This window comes from Xiphophorus couchianus, chromosome 1 (genome assembly GCF_001444195.1).
Source record: "Xiphophorus couchianus chromosome 1, X_couchianus-1.0, whole genome shotgun sequence".
NCBI lineage: Eukaryota > Metazoa > Chordata > Actinopteri > Cyprinodontiformes > Poeciliidae > Xiphophorus > Xiphophorus couchianus.
In genome coordinates this window covers 783734-805225 of record NC_040228.1, presented here as the reverse complement: position 1 = coordinate 805225, position 21492 = coordinate 783734, and the positions used below count along the sequence as shown (strand labels likewise).

The 21492-nt window shown below is 41.6% G+C and overlaps 1 protein-coding gene across 10 annotated transcripts in view; it reads right to left on the bottom strand.

Moving 5' to 3' along the window:
- Positions 1 to 21492, bottom strand: part of agrn (agrin) — a 440494-nt gene that overhangs the window by 200535 nt on the left and 218467 nt on the right. For all 10 annotated transcript variants that reach the window (XM_028022576.1, XM_028022603.1, XM_028022587.1 and 7 more), the window contains one exon: positions 2580 to 2795. In XM_028022576.1, coding sequence (XP_027878377.1) covers positions 2580 to 2795 — 216 coding nt within the window. The remainder of the gene's footprint in view (positions 1 to 2579; positions 2796 to 21492) is intronic.

Genomic DNA, 21492 nt, shown 5'->3' with positions numbered 1-21492 from the left:
ATTCTAAAGAAATCACTATTGACCCACTGATCTGTATTTAGAAGTAGCTAAATACAGATCAGTGCAGCACAAAAAAATAATAATATTAAAAATAACTTCTTACAAGTTAGAAGGAGCATTGAACTGAATTTGATGGTTAAATTACATTTAGGATTGAAATGTTGTGTGCTTAGGCCTGTCGCGATAAATCAATTAATCGTACGATAAATAAAAATTATCAACGTCATTTTAATTATCGGCATTATCGTCTCTTCCGGCCTTTTTCTCTTTCTGTTGATGACACCGAATGAAAAAAGGCTCAACTCCGGTGCTCTCCACTGACATCTCCCTTCCTCATTTCCTTAGTGTAAAGCCCAGCGCAGACTACAAGATCTTAGAGCTGTCGGCCGATTGTCGGCCCATTTTCAAACCCTGACAGACCACACATTAGCCGACAGAAATCCTAGGTATATCGGTTCGATCGTACCGTGTGGTGTCCAACAATGGGCACAAAATAATGGCTATGTGACAGCTGTCCCGACTGTCACACACAGACACAATTGGTAATGGTTTTCGGTTCTCCCTTAATATTACTTTACATATTGATTAGTGAGTAGTTTAGATTTTTATCTTTAAATTTGTTTTCATTAGTCTGACTCTTTAGTTAACTATTTGTTGTGCACCCATTTAGTTAACTTTATGTGTCAGTTCTTTGTATATTTTGTTAAATACAACAAATTAATTTCTTTCTTTTGAGTTACCAGTTTCCTCTGGACCTGTGGCTGAAAATCACAGAGATGAGCTCCAGCTGATTGATGTCCATACATGGCTGTCAAACTTCCTCAGCAGGCCGTTCCATTTGTTCACCCAGGGAGGGGGAAATTTGGTCTTTAGTTTAATTTTACCATTTATTTAATGTTTCTTCCTTTTGAAAGTTAGTTAAATTCTCATATTTATTTCATTTACAGATTTAGTAATATTCTGACCAGTATTTGTTAGATTTTTTGTGTGTTTAATTACCCCCTAGTGTGTGTTAATGGTCTGATCAGCCACTATTTAAGTTCCCCTCATGTGTTGTTAGGTCAGTTTGTGCTCGAGTTAGTTGTGTTACCACCTGAGTTGGACTTTGTTATGTTGACCTCAGTTTGGGCCCAATTTATCATTTTTGGATTTTTTTTGTAATAAATTAAGATTATATTTTGAACTTTCTTCAACGTCTCTCTGGCTGGTTTATGCAAGACCTTCACAGGCTACAAGTCCAGTGAACTAATTTTAAAACCAGGCATTAATCAATGCTTTACTACAATCTACCTGCAATACATGTGGCTAGTGTCAGTGTAAAGTCCTGACTGAATGAAAATCATTAGAACCTATTTATGTCACGTTAACGAAGAACATCTGAAAAGTTACCGGGTTTATCAACTGCGGTAGCAATTTCGCTCCAACTCCTCCTCTTGTCATTTCTATATTCTTTTCATGTTGAATAAACATTAATGTTGTTTCCACATATCATCTCCAATGTCCGCTGGACTTCGGGTTGTCAGCTGTTTGGGATTCTCCTCTGTAATTTCCCCTCAGAAAGCATGGAGGAGAAGGCTGCGTTAAGATCCCAGTGGGGAAAACCCCTGATTTAGATCGGAGCGGTAACAACGATCTACCGTAACACACCACACAATCTTAGAAAGACCAACTTTCTAAGATTGTTGTATGGGGAAAAATAGCAGCAAAACATCATATAGTGTGAACTATTGCATCAGGTAGTCGATGTGCCCATTTTCTCTATTTAAATCTACTTATTACTGAAGGGCAACATAATATACAGACTTCATAATCTGCACTCTTTTGGTTGAATTCAGTATTTATTTCCACTTTGACTTTATGTTGTTTATTTTTTTTCAAGTGAGTTTTTTGTTAATGGAGACTGAGAATCCATTTTATTTTTGTTTTTGGTTGTTTTGTTTATTTTGTTTATCAGTTCCAGTGTTAAGTTTTCTTTTGAAAATAAAGTGTATCTATCTTTGGCAGGAAATCGCATGCATTATTACGTCATTTCCATTAAATCAGTGTAAAAAGGTCTTCAAACAATATTATCGTTTATCGCAATAATTTTTGAGACAATTAATCATTCAGCAAAACTTGGGCTGTGTGCTGATTGAACTGATTTGATTTGCACAGTTCTGGAAATATGTGGTTATAAATTTGCCTTGCAAATTGCTACTGAGTTGTCAAATTATTGACACAATATGAATAAACTATATTTACCAGGCTGGAATTGAAAAATATTTTTTTTCAGAGTAAACTTTTTATTTTGCATTCATCTGTAAATGTTGAACTAGCTTTTACCCCCATGCTAATCACACAATGTCTAATTTATAATCTCCTAACATCCAAACCATGAAATCTCACTAATGCCAGAAGATGTCCAAAAATTAGATATTTTGCAGAAAAAAATCTCAGATCCTATTCCATTGGTGTGAAAATACATTTTGCAGACTGTGTTATTTGTTAAGAAGCAAGCTTTCACTCTGTGTGTGAAAGCTCCCACATGATGAGCTTCTACAGACATGATGTTTTGTGGCTGCAGGTTAAACTGTACTTACAGCAGGGCCCCTTTCGCTGCACCTTGATCCGACGCTGTGTATTGCACTGAGCCTTTTCCAGCTCACACTCGTTGGAGTAGGTGGAGGTGTCGGAGCCACAAACAGGAGCCACCAAGGATGGACAGTCAAGTTTCTTGCAAACACACTCGCCCTTGGATGAGTCGGTGGGGTTCCTCTCGCACACTGCCCCAAAGCCACACAGCATTCCTCTGCAGCCTGGACCGCACAGGAACAGGAAAGGGAGAACGATTAGATGGTTACTGTCCAATTAATCGCCTTATCAGAAACAATGGGAACCAAAAACAAATACTTTTTCTCATCTTATCTTCAAATTCTACTAGACAGCATATGGGGCTATGTGCCCCATATGCTGTCTAGTAGATTCATATACCAGATTCACTGCAGTCTTTGAGGAGAACAAATGTACACACACACGCCCACACAAAAATGCTTTAAAACGTATTTATATCCCTCAAACTTATTCACCTTTTGTCCTAATAAAACCTCTAGAGTCTGTGGGTTTTATTGGGATTGTACGTGCCAAACCAAGACAAAGTAGTTGTGGAATGGAGGCTAGAAGATCAATGGTTTGCAAACTACCAGTGTTGTACTGCTCAATCAAACCAGGCATCAGGCTGCGTGACGGTTCGTTTTTTCCAGCAGGACAACAACATGAAAACACAACCGGAGCGCAAATGAGAATGGCCCAAATACCACATGACATCACCGATAATAACGGCCGATTTCCATGAAAAGGTGTATGATAGGTCATCGCCGATCACTGTCTCTTGTTGCCGATCACCTGCATCTAACATCGCAGCCTGCGTGTGCAGCTTATCTCCTCTTTCCTTCACATTGCGCAAGCGCGCAGCAACAAATTCTAAGCAATGTTGTGAGGAACTATAACGCTCTGAGAGTGAATGGGGAACATTTGCATGTTGCGACGGAAAATTACCTCGGGGGTGAAACACGTCAAAATGCAACAACACAACGAATCTAATATGACATTTAAAAACCAACACTTGACGGAGTTTGGCTACATCGAGGCTCAATGCAGGAAAAAAAGGAATTCCAGAGCAGCCAGATAGCAGCGCACAACTACCAACACTCACCCGGAAGACCATGACGGTCAGAAAGCTAAGCTAATAATCCGATAAATAATTGAAGTCAACGAGTTAGCCGTGTAAGACAGGGGTGTCCAAAGTGGGTCCTCGAGAGCCGGCATCCTGCATGTTTTAGTTCTCTCCCTGGTTTAACGCACCTGGATCAAATGACGGCTCGTTAGATGAGCAACGAAGAACATTATCATGCTAAAGGTTGTTACTACCACCAGGGAGAGAATAAAACGTGCAGAATGCCGGCCCCCGAGGACCCACTTTGGGTGCCCCTGGTGTAAGACGCTGGTTCTGCTCTCGCTGTTGGACCGCTGCGCTACGCTGCTGGTAGTAATATTTCACACACGGAGCCGCTCAACCTCCACCAGACTGAACTGTCACACCGAACGTCTGCTTAAAGCTGCAGCATGTAACATAAACAAAAAAGATTTTAAATATGTATTAAAACTTTTGCTATGTCCTAACATAAGACAGATAATCTCTGAAAAAAAATTCGATCTCCTCTGCCTCCTCCATGTGTTCTGCAGAATTACTAAACTCGGTCAGAAACAACCAATCAGAACCAGGATTACTCAGCTAGCTGTTCTCACAGGAAGTTTTGATTTAGTAACTAAGGATTGTTTATTTTAATGCAGCCTGCATTTGACTTTTTCTTTTTTACTTGACATTATTTGATATAGACAGTGTTGTGAGGTTTATTTGACTCATGTATAATTTAGGGTACAGAGTCTTACTGTTGAATATTGTTTTAATGATTGCAGGTTTTTCAGTTGTTATTTTGACTGAATAGCTGCTGTATTGTGCCTGCAAGTATTTTGCATGTTTTATGTCTAAATTAGTGAAGTTATTGCCACGTCATTTTTTACATTTTGACAGATCACATAGTAGCATTTATACATAAAGTGAAAAATTAACAGTGAATCCATACACTTATACGCATCTTTTAAACATGTCTAATTTGTGACGCCATAGCAGCAAGACCCCGCCAACCTCCAGTCTCACTTTCAACTTATTCTTGAAGTGCACATAATAAACTACATACCAGTTTTTAAACTGTGTTAATAGGCCAAGTAAGACTGGAGTTATGCTAAAATTGTCATGAATTGGTGGTGAGAGGTGGTGAGGCAGACGCAGCAGACCCAGGTAAGATGAATAAGATAAGATTTATTTGTCATTGTCATCAACAGATTATGAGATTGAGATTTGCTCGACTCGAGTTAAGATGCAGGTTATGTGTATATACATAATATACAAAGATAAAGAAATAGTACAAAATAAGAAATAAATAGACATCAGAAGATGGTTGCAGCACCTGGAGGCGTCGCAACAGAATTTAAATTTTTAACAAAGTGGTGTCAAGAGCAGACGTTCTTATGCCTTTGAATTTAGTGCCATGATTGCCATTGGGTAAAAACTGTTTTTTAGGCGATTTGTCCTGGTTTTTATTGCTCTGTATCTCTTGCCTGATGGCAGCAGCTGGAAGAGACCATGGCCAGGGTGTGAAGAGTCATTTAAAATGTCCAAAACTTTCTTGTGGAGCCTGGAAGTGTAAATCTGTTCCATAGTGGGGAGGGGGCAGCCTATGGTTCTCTCTGCTGCCCTAACAACCCTCTGTAGCGCCTTCTTGCCACAGATGTGCTACTGCCGTACCAGACACACGGACTGTACATGAGCACTCTCTCTATGGAGCAGTGATAGAAGGCCTGCAGCAGGTCTGAGGGGAGACGGTTCTTCTTGAGTATTCTCAGAAAGTACAGTCTCTGCTGTGCCTTCTTCAACAGCTCCTTGGTGTTGGTGCTCCAGGTTAGCTTGTCCTCCAACTCCATGCCCAGAAACCTGAACACTGGGACCCTCTCCACACAGGTCCCACTGATGGTGAGAGGCTGGATGTCTGTTTTGTTCTTCCTGAAGTTGATCACCAGCTCCTTTGTTTTGGAGGTGATGAGGAGCAGGTTATTGACTTTGCACCACTCTGACAGCCGCTTCACCTCATTCCTGTACTCCAGCTCCCCCTTCCCGCCTGAGATGAGGGGTCTGCATTTAATTGTGATGAACTCCACGCCTGGAGAACAGTGGCTAACAACTGCTGTGGAGTTCGTACACCAGCTGTTATTTACATAAACACATAGTCCGCCTCCTCTTTTCTTACCGGAGCTGCTGATCGGTCCTGTCGGTGTGCTGTGTAGCCTGCTAGCTCGATCTCCGGGTCCGGTATGGTTGGATTTAACCACGTCTCCGTGATCAACAGAATGCAGCATTCCCGGATGAGGTTGTCAGTTGCAATCCACAGCTTCCATTCGTCCAGTTTGTTAGCGAGAGACCTCACGTTGGAGAGAAAGATGCTTGGTAGCGGTGGTTTGTGTGGCTGTTTCCTGAGCCTCGCTAACACGCCGCTGCGACGCCCCCTCTTTTGTTTACGATCTCTGCGCCGTCGCCCTGTCATAGATACTGGGATTGTAATCCAGGGAGAGGCCGGTGTCCGAGCAATATCGACCGGAATGTTGTTGTGGACACGGAAAAGCTCCGGTGACAGACTTCCCCCGATTGCTTGACCAATGGCCAGTAAATTTTGTCGGTTGTAGGTGTTTTTAACCGAGCAAAGTGGAAAAGACAAACTTCGATTCAGTGAGCACAAATCTGCTGCGTCTACGCGCGCCACCATCTTGTTCCATAAATGATCTTTTAATGAGGAAAATGCAGTCCAGCAACGGGCAGCACGGCCGAGCGGAAGCCAGGGCTCGACGCTAGTAGTAACCGTTAAAACAACTGGACAACATGCACATTAGACGAGGACCCGACAATGAACTGACACACAGGTGACACTAAATACACTGGGGGTAATCAGGGAACAAGAAACACCTGGGAACTAATCAAGGGGAGAACAGGACAACATGGAGACACAGATACACAGGAAACTCAAAATAAACACACAGCAAAACACAGATCACGACAAAAATAAGTAAACCATATTTTTCTGAATGTCAGAGAAATGTCAAAAACTGGCCTTTCTGGGAATGTGACAGGAAATGAGCTTCCAAACGTAAACAATGAAATGCAACATTAGATTCCTTTGTTATTGGAAATTTCAAATCTTCAACACATAAAGTTGGGTTGTATCTTGTTGCTAAGAAATGAAGTAAAGTTGTGCAAATAACTGTGAAAGTTACTTGCGCAACTTTCACGCAAGTAAAAGTTGTGTGAAACTTTTACGTAACTTTTGTTGGAAATAACAAATTTGTTACTTCCAATAACAAATTTGAGATTTCCAATTTGTTATTGGAAACTTCAAAACTTCAACAAATAACGATGGGCTGTATGTTGTTGCCAAGAAACAAAGTTGCGCAAGTATCCGTGAAAGAGAAGCGGAACGGAGTAGCGGCAAATACAGTGAGATTGCGAAATTGATGCAAAGTGTGGATATCGGAGCGATAGGTGGCATCCACTTAGTAATTTGTTTTTAGCTTAGTGGTTTCTGTTCTGTATATAAAGGATTAGAAGATAAGATAAGATAAATCTTTATTGTCATTGTCACAAGGACAACGAAATTTATATGAAGAATGAACACGCTGCATGCAGTGGCGCTCTGTTTTGAGCTGGAAGACAAAGAGGGGATACTCGCAGCCGCAGTCTGGGCGCAGTGGGTGTTGCCATAATGACAATGGCAGATCGATAATTCTTATTAGCAACTGACCGTACTACCGTACTATCAGAGACTGAGAGTACAACATGATCCTGGCTGTCTGAGAGGCAGGAGCTCAGAGATCCAAGCAGGGGAATGGTGGTGCTGCGCGGCTCCAAGGAGTCGATCACTACGGGGTGAGACAGAGCTGCTCCCCCAGCAGCTAGTAGTAAACAGCTTACATCCACGGCTACTTCCGGGAGTCAAGATAGAAAAACCTTTTTCCCATAGTCATGACATACAGCAGAAAAAACAGGTGACTTCCTGTTGGAAGTGGGCGGAGCTAAGATGATGACATCAATTGCGCATGACAATGTGATCAGAACTGGTCTGTAGAGAGACATAGGAAGTCTAATGCAGCTGTGACCTTGCATGTGGAAGTTATTAAACCTTGATGTTTCATGGTGAATAGTTAAAGTTTGACACTTTGCCACACCCACATGCTTTGATGTACAAAAAATCATGTGATAAATTTTTACCTTCAATGCCTGAAGACTCTCCTAAGTGATTCTGAAGTCTGTATTTCAATAGCTGTAGGAAGCGTTAGATCAGATAAGACGTATAAAAAAGAGGAAATGGCAGCATTGATCCAAAATGGCCAACTTCCTGTTTTGTTTGGACCATGGCTCCAAGAAACTGTTTTGTACGTCCTGACAAGATACACATGTGTATCAAGTTTCATAATTCTGGGTTAAAGAATGGCTTGGGGCTGACTTTTTAAAATATTCTAAGTGGCGCTGAATAAGTAAGTAATTATACTTACTTATTTTATATTTTCTGCCCACGTGAACAGCCACTGTGGTTATTTTAATAATGTATGCATTCACATTTTTGAGTAGTAAAGTATCTGAAAATAAAACACTTGTGTATTAAAACTGAAGTTTGTTTAAATGTAAATAATTCTCCTTTCTGTGTGAAAATAGATCATTCACATAATTTTTAATCATAATTTTTAAAAATATTTGAAAAAAATTGCCATTAGATACTAACTGTCATGTTCCGTGTTTTTCCTGTGTATTTATTTCAAGTTTCTGTGTCTCTGAGTTTCCATGTTGTCCTGTCTTCCCCATGATTGTTTCCCAGGTGTGTCTCGTTCTGTGTATTTAATGTCACCCGTGTTTCTGCGTCTCTGTTGGGTCCTCGTCGCTTGTTGCGTCTTTCTGTTTGCCTATTCATTTGCCATGCGTATATTCTGTTGCTACCGGTGTGAGCCCTGGCTTCCGCTCAGCCGTGCCGCCAGAATCTTGTTGACTGTTTGGAGCATGACTTATTATTAAAACAACCATCTCTCTTACCTGGGTCTCCTGGCGTTCTACCTCACCACTCATCCACCTCACCTTATGACACTAACATACAAAATAACCCCTGAAACCACAAACATTTTCATTAGTTTAAGGCTAATTTGAAAACTCACACTCTCAATAGATTTCAACATCAACTCACCACTTGGTCAACATTCCAAAACCTAAGTAAGAAGTAGTCTTATGGTTAATTTAGCTTGCTTGCTTCAACTCATGACACATAAAACAACTTCCGGTCCACGTCAACTCACTTTAAACTTTTGTGACTTAAAATGTAACGCCCCCTAGTGGAATGAGAGGAGTGAATCCAACGTTGGTAGAAGCTTAACCCAGAACAAAATTTACATTTTCAGCCAAATGACAGTAATGTGCTGGTTTTTCCTGAGTCTGTCCAGTAAAATGTAACCAAAGAACTTTTGAGTTTGTGGTAATAATGTGACAACATGTGATAAAGCACAAAGCACTATAAGGAGTATCTGTAGTGTTTCTTTTCAACTTGCAGCCATCAGTGATTCACCAGCCAGGATGGCGGCAGAGGGGCAAATTCAGGTTAGCCAAACACTCCAACGGCCTCACAAGTCAGGCGCTAACAATTCTTCAATTCTGCACCCACTCAGGGCCGATTGGGCAGCCAGCTGGAGTGACATCTTCGCCTGGCCTGCTGGGGGCGTTGAAAGACATGGCGAGCTCTCACAAGTAAGCTGACCTGATTGGAAAGCCGGGGGCCGGAGCACATAGGAATAAGTCTGAGAATAACAACAACATGGCATTGGGATAGAGGCAAGAAGCCAGAGTCGCTTCTCCGGTGGCACGTTTCACGTTTAGCCACATGTTGAACCATGCACTCGCAACACGGCTTCTTATCGTTGGCTCGCAGGTTAGGACTAAAAGGAAGCCGGCATGTCTGCTCAGGCTCCCTCTCTTGGACAGACATGAAGACGGTCAGATAGACACTCTCACACAGACGTCTGCACACAGCTTAGACAACCGGGCCAGCATCTGCCCAAGGCATCTCATTCTTTCTCTCTCCACATATCGAAGCACACTCGGTGAAGCCGCGCGCGCAGGTGTGTGTGTGTGTGTGTGTGTGTGTGTGTAGAGTGACAAGCGAGGAGGCTGTTTTTGACTTGCCTACTGTTCTCTGTTGGGGAGTTGCTGACAGCTACCTGAGCTCACTCTCTCTTGTACCATGGGAAAAAGAAGTGTGTGTAGGTGTGTGTGTCTGTGAAGCTCCCCATGAATGCATTTGTATTCCTGACAGTGTGTGTGCGTGTCTGAGTGTGTGTAAGTTTGCTCAAACATGCACACACACATACATGTGGCCAGGTGTGAGAAAGAAAGGCCTTGTCATGACTGGCCTCCTGCTCTGCCATCACTTCACACCACACGCTCTTGGGGTGTGCTTGTGTGTGTGTGTGCGTCTTTGTATTGGGGTGTGTGTGTGAGGGGGTGTGCCTATGAGTGTCAGCATGTGGCTTGGAGACGATGCAGTATGAGAGTGACAAAAGGTGAAATTTAATCGAACTGTGTCAGATGTGTGCAAGAAAAACAGAGGGTGTCTGATAGGATGACGAGAAAAAAAATCCTACTGAGGTTGGAAGGTTGTGGTAAAAAAAAAGAAATCTGTCTCAGGATCTAAATACAGCAGTTTTTAAAAAAATAACCACAGATGTATTCCTACAGAAAAAAAACAACAATTTCCTCGCGGACATTTCTCATGAGAACAAGCAAAGAAAACTGAATCCAGCATGGTTAGAGGAAACCAGATTTTTTCTGAAATGTTTTCCACTAGCCTGGAGCTTAGCTGACTGACAAAAGACTGACACCAGAGTGGAGGCTTCTGTCAAAGCAAAGGTATTGAGTGCAGTGTGGACCGAGTGCACTAACTGCATACCCTCACAGTGGAAACTTTTTCCTGGGAAACTCCTCCTGGCACACCAGAACAGATGCATACATTTGACACTTCCAATTTCTTTTGAACAGGAAGAAAAACAACAACAGCCTTGGCAGATAATACGACCAGCGTTGTCCCAGATGATAGCTGAAAGGAAAACTAGAGCTATGAAAAGTTTCTCTTTTTTTTCTACCAACAATGAATTTCAGCAGTGCTGTCCATGACCTGGTTTGACTGACAGGTGATCACCAGAGATGCAAAAACACTAATGGGAATGGACAAGGATTCATTTCATATGTCATGAAGACGGATGGGCTATTACCTTACAGGAAAAACAAATGGGATCAAATGTAGCTTTTTCTCATCACTTCTTCAATACACAACACTTAGTCTGAGCAGAGCAGTAGATAGTCAAGTAAGGTAAAGCTAAATTTGCTCTAGCTGACTAACACTCATGTCAGTGCCATTAGTGCCATAAAGCTTCCCAACAAGAGCTTCTGCATCTAAATGATTCTTTTTATAACAACTATTGGGTTTAGTTTTAAAGATTACCCATCAGTGTGTGTTCTCTGACGGTGTGTATTCATCAGTGCTGTTTCTGGAACAGCGCTCTACTTATCAGCCAAGTCAAATCTCTCCTGACTTATAAACGAAGCCCCTTATTCTATATTGAGCAGCACTGTGAGGAGAGTGTTGCATATAGAGAGAATAGCGATGAGCTACAGGTAAGAAGCTGAGGGATTTGAGGCAAAGCTAATTAAAGTATCACAGATTCACGCAATTTAACTTGAAGCCAAGTTATCTGGAGGTGTATATTTCAATCCAAACCATATGGAGGAACAAATTGAAGCTTTGTATTTATCGTTGCTAATAGGAATTAATGGTTTGAAAAATGTGCTAAAATGTTTATTTTACTGTTTAGAGAGCCTTGAAATGCAGTTTTTTACACCATTTTAATAGCATATTCCCATCAAACAACTTTATCCATGAAAAGGTAAACAAATGTTAGCCAAAAGCCAAACATAAATCCTACATCCTGACTTAATGCTGCCCTATAAAAACTCCTGGATAGACATAACTTCATTAAAACTATCATAATCACAAATAGTTGATTCTTAGGAACTGTTTAGTATTTTTTCTGAGGTTACAGGCTGAACATTTATTCATCTTTATCTCTAAACAGCTTCTAATTGTGAAATTGGCTTTGAATGTTTATCATTTCATATATTACATATTACCCACAACTTCTAACATGGACAATTGATTGAGACTCGATGAAATAAAATTAACTATATTTGGCAGGTGTTGTTTTAGGTAATGATATCAAAAAACCTTAATTTCCTGCTAAATAATTAATTTTGGTTCTACTTCAAAGCTGAAAGGCAAACATGAATTTAGATTATAGAAGAAGCAAAACAGCTTCCTCAAGACTCATAACAATGTTCTTCCTTTATGTTTCCAATTCTTAGTAATGTGTTGTCAACCAGAGCCAAAGCAACAGAGCTCATAGGTGCTGTTTGTTCAGGTACAAATCTATTTTTATGTGCTACTTTGTTTTCAAGTAAGCAGGTTCAGCTTTCTCATGAGTTAAACAGAAAGTCTCAGTAATGCATTTTTATATTGTGGCTCTGTATATATTGTGATATGGATTAAAACCAGCAGACTGGCCAAAGACCGCCAGGCCTTTTCACCACAAACAGTCTCCACATGTCACTGATTCCCACAGACTTCTCAGTTGTTGCTGCTTGTCAATACTGTTCTATAATATTTAACTCCACAAAACCATTAGAGAGCAGAATCATAACAAAACTTCCCAAATTAAGAAGCTGCATTTTATTTTTTTATTTGTAGCAAGCAAAGCAATAATCAATTTTAGCTCCTGGTATGTTGTAAGATTATGGATGATAATTTTCACTTCCACATATAAAAGTGATGAAGAAATAAATTACCATTTGTTCTGTAATTTGCTTTGACTAAAGCTAATTACCAAATCTAAAATAAAGGAATCATTTTTTTCAGCCTATAAACGTGAAGAAACAACATAATTTCAGCTGCACTTTATTTTTCGGGTTAAAACAACAGATTAGGCAAAACAAAGAGTAGTTACTCCCAGTTAACTGATGGTTTTAAACGTATTATGACAAAACATAAAAGGGAAATAAATGTTTTCATGTTTGATGGTTTCATTAAAAGAAAGTTTACAGAAATGCAGCAGATCTTATAATCGCCAGAATGAGCCTCTACATATTTACTTATTTCACTGTGTATGCTGGTCTGGGCGCTCAAAACATATATTCCTTTATTTAATCAGGTAAACCCCGTTGAGATCTAGACATCATTTTCAAGAGGGACCTGAGCAAAACTTTGCAATACATAGCAACCTGGTTACAAGGTTAAAACAATTAATACATATGCACAAGTATAAAACAATAAAAACAATTTAAAAACAATGACACTGTTTCATAGAATCTTGTTGCCTATCTTTAAGAACTGCTCGAAATAAGTCCAGTGAAATAATTTCCGACATCTTAAGTTCAGACTGCAACTGATTCCACGCTGTGGGGCCAACACACTGAATGCCTGCTTACCTTTTTCAGTTCGAAAGCGTGGGACATGCAGAAGAATAATGTTATTGGAGCGAAGAGAACGAGAACTGACAGTTCTATGTAGGAGAGTGGATAAATATGCTGGGGTTAGACTGAGTAAAGATTTATACATCAGGATCATTAAATGATTGTTTCTCCGTACACTTAAAGGAGCCATTCAGCTTTTGCGTACAAATCACAATGATGTGTCAGACGTCTACTACTGGTTATAAATCTTAAAGTGCAATGATACACAGTATTTAATGATTGAAGACATTTGGTCGAAGCATTCATATATAAAACATTTCCATAGTCCAAAAGTGGCAGGAATGTCGCTGCTACCAATTTTCTTCTAGCTTTGAGTGTAAAACAAGATCCATTTCGATAATAGAACCCAATTTTCATTTTCAATGTCCCTAGTAGATTTGCTATGTGATTTTTAAAAGAGAGTTCATTATCTAGAATAAAACCAAGATATTTATAATTACTGACAAACTCGATTTGTGCTCCTACTGCAGTGGTAAGCAATAGGGAAGTTTCTGGTAGTTTTCTAGCATGTGAGAAAATCATTGCTTTTGTCTTGTCCACATTCAAAACCAACTTCAGAGTTTGTAAACGTGTTTGAACTACATTAAAAGCAGACTGCAAATACTGTATTGCCTGCGATAGTGATGCAGAATAGCAGTATATTATTAAATCGTCAGCATAAAAATGGTAAAAAGCATTTGACAGATTATCACACAAGTTATTTATATAAATAGAGAATAAAAGCGGACCCAGAACTGAGCCTTGAGGTACGCCATTTAAAATAGTGAGAGTAGAAGAAGTGACACCAGAGAATTGAACTCTCTGGGTTCTGTTTGAACCCAGCTCTCACATCAAGCTACCCACATGGTAGCTTGATGTGAGAGCCCAATCCTGTGTAGAATTTCAATTAAAAGCTTGTGATTTACTGCGTCAAATGCCTTTGATAAATCAATAAACAAAGCAACACAATGTTTTTTGTTATCAAGAGCCTGGATAAGATCATTACAAACCTTTAACGTGGCAGTAACAGTGCTATGTTTTTTTCTAAAACCAGACTGAACATTTTGTAAAACACAATTAGAATCTAAAAAATTCTTCAATTGATTTGCAACTAATTTTTCAAAAATTTTTGCTACGATACATAGTTTAGAGATTGGTCTGTAATTGTTTGCCTGTGACGATTCCCCACCTTTGAATAGAGGCAAAACAAATGCTGATTTCCATACACTAGGGATTTTATTAGAGATTAGACTTAGATTAAAAATATGAGATAATGGTTCTGCATAAACTCTGCAGCCAACTTTAGAAAAAAAGGATCCAGATTATCTGGCCCCGCTGATTTTCTGGTGTCTATGTTTTTCAGTTCTCTGAGAACCTCAGCTGTACAAATAGGGGAAAAGTTAAAAATGGTGGAGTTACACTCATTATTCAAAAACAGTTCATCAGTATTTACATTTTGGGTAAATGAATTTAAATCATCAAATAGAGATCCTACAGAAATAAAATGCTCATTAAAATAATTAAAAATTTCTAATTTATCAGACACCATTTTACTTTTTTTCCAAACAAAATTTGGAAAGTCACTCAGTGGTGCTTGCTCAGTAGCTGAGTTAACTGATTTCCAAAATTTCTTTGGATCATTTAAATTTTTTTGTCATTTCGGCAAGGAAATAGTCTGACTTAGGTTTCTTGATTAATGAGGTACATTTATTCCTCAATGCTGCCATTGTGCTGCATATCTAAATTTACTTCTATGATGTATTTTTTTAATACATTATTATAAAAGCTGACAATGCAATAATTTGGAAAATAATGTAATGCAGCTTTTGAGATAATAAGGCAATAATGTTGCAGTTACAATGGAGAAAAAATGTAATGATTTGCAGTTTGAGGTGGTGAGGAATGACACGGTGGACCCAGATTGATGTGAAGAACTGATGGTTTAATGATGATGACTAACAAGGAGTACAGAAGTCCAGGCAGCACAGGTGAGCTCAAACACTGGTAGCAACTGGATCGAACACAAATGGAGCAGAGCGACAAAAGACACGACTTATGATTCACACGACACGACAAGGAGCAGAGGACACGGGTGGGATAAAATACGCAGGGAGATAATCAGGGGAAACAAGGGACAGCTGTAAACAATCGAGGGGTAGACAACACACAGGAACTAATTAACACAGAGAAAACCAAATCCTCACAAAAAATCTCCTCAAAAAACACCTTTAGTTTTTTTTATTACCAATTTTACAACATAAAGCATTTTCACATGTTTACTACATGAATAAAAAGCTTTAACTTTACATTTTGTATTTAAAAATTCATAAAGTGAAATTCCTGAACCATAAAATTCACATTTGTTGACCTATTTAACATGTAAGGTTTTACATTCACACTGCAGGTCTTGATGATCAATTCCATTTTTTCTGCTGAAATTCTTTCATTCCTACGACTAATTAAATAGTCCAACCACAATCAGACTTTTCTGTGAATGGTTTGCAATCCCAAAGTGAGCCACATGCACGTAGAAAACACACACACAGACACACACACTGTTTACAGAAGTAATGGTGGATGCCACCATCAACTGATCAATTTTAAAGTCATTTAGCTATGGGAGCCGACAGTATCGTCACCATAAGCAATAAATCAATTAATCGCATTGAGCTCAAAATTTTCCACTTGCATATTTTGTTGTTTTTCTCTTTACCAAACCTGGTCTTCAGTGAGGTGCTTTGGTCTCAGCCAGCTCCTTTGTTTGAAGGACAGTTTTGTTTACAAAGACTTCATAATTCATTTTCCTTGTTGTTTTATTTATTTTGGATATTTAAAATGTCTTCCAGTTCCACTGTGTAAAATGTTCACTAGAATTTAAAGCTTCTCTATCTTTGAGAATGTCTTATTGTATTATTATACCATTAACATTATATTACTTGAAAATGGTCTCAAAACAACAATAATATCTTTCATCACAATAACATCTGGGAAAATGTATCATCAAGCAAAATTTGTTACTGTGACAGGCCAAACTGTCAACCAGATCAGGATGCATGTCTCAACAACCTGAAAGTCGGATAAAATGCGACATGACCGTTCAGAAAGCAGGAACTTTGAAAATCATCAGATCCAGTTCAGTACCACATGTGGGAGCGGAGCGTGCATTTTTAATTTATTTTGGTGAATAGGGTCATTTAGACTGCCATGAAAAAGTTGGAGATGGGATTTATATGGGAGAAAAGAAAAAGATTGGATTTTTGGTCACATTGGTTTTCTGTGTGAACCTTAAATGGAATTAAATATCCCCAAGAAAGAAAAACAGTCAGTAAATGAATCAAAATGACACCACAACTACTCTTAAGCACTAGTGAAAGAATTTTCTAAACTAAATCATGCATATCTAACATTATGAGAGCTCCAGTCTAAAGACAGCTGCACCGTTTGTGAAAGCCTTTTTTGAGGGCTATAACTGTGTACATACTGAAGCGTGCACGCTCTTCAGTCCACGTAAAGTAATCTTCCCTTCAATCCTGCAGTGTTAAAGAGCTTTACTTCCATCACCGTGGACTTTTTTCCTACCCCACCACTGGAAGAAGACAAAGAAGAAGATGAGGAAAATCCCTTTGGGAAGCAGAGACAGCATGTCCAGTTTGTGCTTGTCAAGGCAAACGACTTGTGCAGGTAACACTTTATCCCATGTTTGGGCGACTCGTCTATTAAATGTGATACCATGTCAGAGCCTTCAGGATGAACATGACTGCCTGTGAAAGGAAAAGGATGGTGCTGTTGTGATTAAAGCCCCAGTGGGAAAAAAATCTCACGGTGTATGAACTGAGAGAAAGTGTGGCGCCATTCTCCTGCTACAATCTTCTACCACTTTTTATAGTTTGGGACCCAGAAGAGGTCAAACAGGACACACATTTGAGCTTTTTGAGCAGATCTGCTCATGGGTTCAGATGTGGGTGCATGAACACACACGTGTGTGCCACTCTGCAGCACTTTTGAGCAGGTGAAAGAATTCTGGTTCAATCAGCAGCACCCTGAACTCGGGTAATATAAAGAATCCACCAAACACTTGGCTGGTTTTTTCAACAGAGCTGAGGAAGGCAGACAGTCTCCAAAGCAGCATTTCATGGGAAAAGGACTTTTGGGGGCTGGTGGTCTAGTCTTGTGGGGAGCTGTCTTTTTCCACCAGGGGGAGCCATGAGGTTGCGGTTTGGTGGAGGGTGGCTTCCGCGCACCTGTGCGTAATGGGCACAATCATCACCCGCATAAGAGGGGCGGACGATGGGTTCTCCAGCGCCAGAGTGTTATACCAGTAATGGTACCCAGAGCCCCTGGGTGATTTTCTATGAGCTTCGTCCGAGAATCCAACTCTTAGTAATCATTCCTTGTTTTCCTGTTGTCAGGTGCATCTTTGTGACGCTGAGTAGTCGGCTTGTGAGAACCCAGTTCTGGCCTTGGATACCCCTCCTTCGTGACGCCAGTACTCCCCTGTCCGCCCTCTACGTCTCTCCCTTCCACGACCTCGGAAAATCCACCCAATCTCCGGATCCCGGACCGGACTCCCCCCGCCCCCGGCGGACGAACCTCACCTCACCCACACTTAGACGATCCCGATCCAACCCTTTCCAGAAGACGATTCCCCACCCAAAGACTCATCTGTTTTCTTTGAAAAGAGAAACAATAAATTTGATTTATCTGATTCATTGTGTTTCTGCACGTGGGTCAAGCGCGTAGCTTCAGGCATGACAGAACACTCTGGCCAACCCACTGACCCAGCAGAAGCACTTAGGAGGACTTTGGCTGATCAAAACTCACTCATTCAATCTCATGATGCAGCCTTAAGAATTCTTGGAAACCAGCAGAGTGAAACTAATCAGCGTTTGGATAACCTGACTAACCTTTTACAAAGGGTTCTTCAACAGGGTGCTGCCGCCGCTTCTGCCGCTCCTGACCCGGCTCCAGACCCTGCTCCTGATCCCGCTCCCCCAGCCCATCCCGGGTTTTCTGAGGTTCGTCCGCCGAGCCCAGAGAAATACTCAGGTGATGTTTATCGTTGTGGTGGCTTCCTGTTACAATGTTCCCTAGCTTTCAACCACTCCCCACGGAGTTTTACTCATGATGGTGCTAAGATCTCCTTCATAATCTCTCATCTGTCAGGAAGAGCTTTGGAATGGGCAGAAGCCAGATTTAAAGATCCAACCAACTTTGGCTGCTCATTTCAAGAATTCCTGGTGGAGTTCAAACAGACTTTCAATCAAGAACCAGATAATTCGTCTTGCTCCAGAAATCTATTGTCTATCAAACAAGGGCCTAGGTCTGTGGCGGACTTTGCAGTTGATTTCAGGATCGGAGCAGCATCCTCCGGTTGGAACGAGCCGGCCCTGAAAAATATGTTTTTTCACACTCTTAATGAGTCACTAAAAGATGAATTGGCCACCATAGATGAACCGGGTTCTCTAAATGACTTAATTTCCCTGGCGATCCGTTTAGACAATCGCATGAGGGATCGGCATAAGGAAAGGATAAGGAAGAACCCACCTGTGAGGAGTCCTCTCCCCGTGGGGTCACCACCCTCTTACTCTCCACCTCTTTCTCAGACCCAGTCAGAGCCGGAACCCATGCAAATAGGGCGAGCTCGACTGTCCCCTGAGGAACGTCAAAAGAGGATGAGTGCCGATCTGTGTCTATACTGCGGGTTACCAGGCAATTACATTGCCTCTTGTCCGTCTCGATCAAAAGCCCAGACCCGTCAGTAGATGTGAGGAGGCTGGGGGGCCAGTTAAAACAAGAGAAAGATTCTCCTCGACTTCTACTTCCTGCCACTCTGTTCATCAGAGAGGAGTCGCTCAGTTTTTCTGTGCTTATTGATTCCGGGTGCGAGCAAAATCTCTTAGATTCCACTTTAGTTAAACAGATGGCTATTGACACTATTCCCCTCCCGGTTCTACTTCGTGTTACCGCTCTGGACGGTAAATCGTTACCGCAAATTACTCACAAGACCAAACCGCTACGATTGGTCATCTCTGGAAACCACAGCGAACTAATCTCCTTTTTTGTCTTTCCTTCAGCTAACGCTACTGTAGTTCTGGGGTTTAGTTGGCTTCAAAAACATAATCCTCATATAAACTCGGCAGATTTACATATTGAATCCTGGTCTCCTAACTGTCACTCTGATTGTCTCCGCTCCGCTGTTCCTCCGAGTTCCCCGCCGGCAGTTTTACAAGAGGCAGATCCTCCCGACATGACTAAAATCCCAGCAGAGTATCAAGATTTAACACCAGTCTTCAGCAAAACGAAGGCACTGTCACTTCCCTATCATCGACCTTACGATTGCTCCATAGAGCTCCTCCCCGGAGCTCCACTACCATCCAGCCGCCTCTATAACATCTCCCGACCTGAACGGGAGGCCATGGAGAACTACATTAAAGACTCCTTGGCGGCGGGCATCATTTGTCCCTCATCCTCTCCTTTAGGAGCTGGATTTTTTTTTGTTGGGAAGAAGGATGGATCTCTGAGACCCTGCATTGATTATCGGGGGCTCAATCAGATTACCGTTAAAAATAAATACCCACTACCTCTTCTCTCCTCAGCTCTAGAACCAGTTCATGACGCAACGTTTTTTCTAAACTCGACCTATGTAACGCTTACCATTTGCTCCGCATCCGCCAGGGGGATGAATGGAAAACGGCGTTTAGGACTCTATTAGGTCATTTTGAGTATTTAGTTATGCCTTTTGGTTTATCCAATGCCCCGGCATTCTTTCAAGCCCTAGTTAATGATGTTCTCCGAGATTTTATAAACATGTTTGTTTTTGTCTATCTCGATGATATACTCATTTATTCCAGGAACCTCTCAGAACACAAGCAGCACGTCCGGATGGTCCTTCAACGCCTCTTAGAGAATAAGCTTTTTGTGAAGGCGGAGAAATGCGAGTTCCACCAGCAATCTGTGACCTTCTTAGGATTCATTCTGGAGGGCGGGCAGGTCCGACCTTCAATGGAAAAGATAAAAGCGGTTTTGGATTGGCCGGTGCCACAGACCCATAAACAACTGCAGAGATTCTTGGGATTTGCTAACTTCTACAGGCGTTTTATTTGCAACTACAGCCAGACAGCCTTGCCCCTCACTGCTCTCACTTCCACAAGAACTCCGTTCAAATGGACCCCCGAAGCTGAGGTGGCTTTTCTCCTCAAGTCTCTGTTTGCTGATGCCCCTGTTCTCATACAGCCTGACCCTAATAAACAGTTTATTGTGGAGGTGGATGCCTCTGAGACGGGGATAGGGGCAGTGCTTTCTCAATTTTCCGACTCAGACAACAATACTCACCCCTGTGCATTTTTCTCTCGTAGACTATCTCCTGCGGAACGCAACTACGATGTGGGCGATCGTGAGTTGCTGGCCATCAAGCTGGCCCTGGAAGAGTGGCAGCACTGGTTGGAGGGGGCCGAACATCCAATACTGGTCTGGACGAATCACAGAAACTTATCCTACCTCCAGTCAGCCAAGCGCCTCAATCCCCTCAGTCCCACTGGTCCCTGTTCTTTTCGAGGTTTAATTTGTCCATTTCTTACTGCCCCGGTTCCAGAAACGTCAAACCAGATGCCTTGTCCCGATTATACTCATCTGATGATTCAGAAAAGACCCCGACCACAATCCTTCCTCCTAGCTGCACCGTGGCATCCGTGACCTGGGAGATGGAAAGCATAATTCTTCAAGCTCAGCAAACCGAACCAGATCCGGGAAACGGTCCCGCTAATCGGATCTACGTCCTGTCAACTGTCCGAGCTCGCCTCATCCATTGGTTACATACAGCTAAATTTGCCGCTCACCCCGGAATCAGTCGTACCACAGCCCTCATAAATCGCCGATTCTGGTGGCCTTCTTTACACAAAGATGTGACGGCATATGTACTCGCATGCGACGTCTGTGCCAGAAACAAGCCGTCACATCGGCCACCCGCCGGCCTTCTCCAGCCTTTACCCATACCCAAACGACCCTGGTCGCACATCTCCATTGACTTCGTTACCGGACTTCCCGTTTCCAGAGGTATGACCGCCATCTTCACTGTAATTGATCGTTTCTCTAAATCCTGCCACCTCATCCCTCTCAGGAAACTCCCCACAGCCTCCCAGACAGCTCAACTCCTCGTTAAACATGTTTTCAGGCTTCATGGCATCCCTCAGGAGGTCCTGTCGGACTGCGGCCCCCAGTTCACGTCGCAGGTTTGGAGAGGATTCTGCTCTGCGCTCGGAGCTAAAACCAGTTTAACGTCTGGTTATAACCCTCAGTCAAATGGACAAACCGAG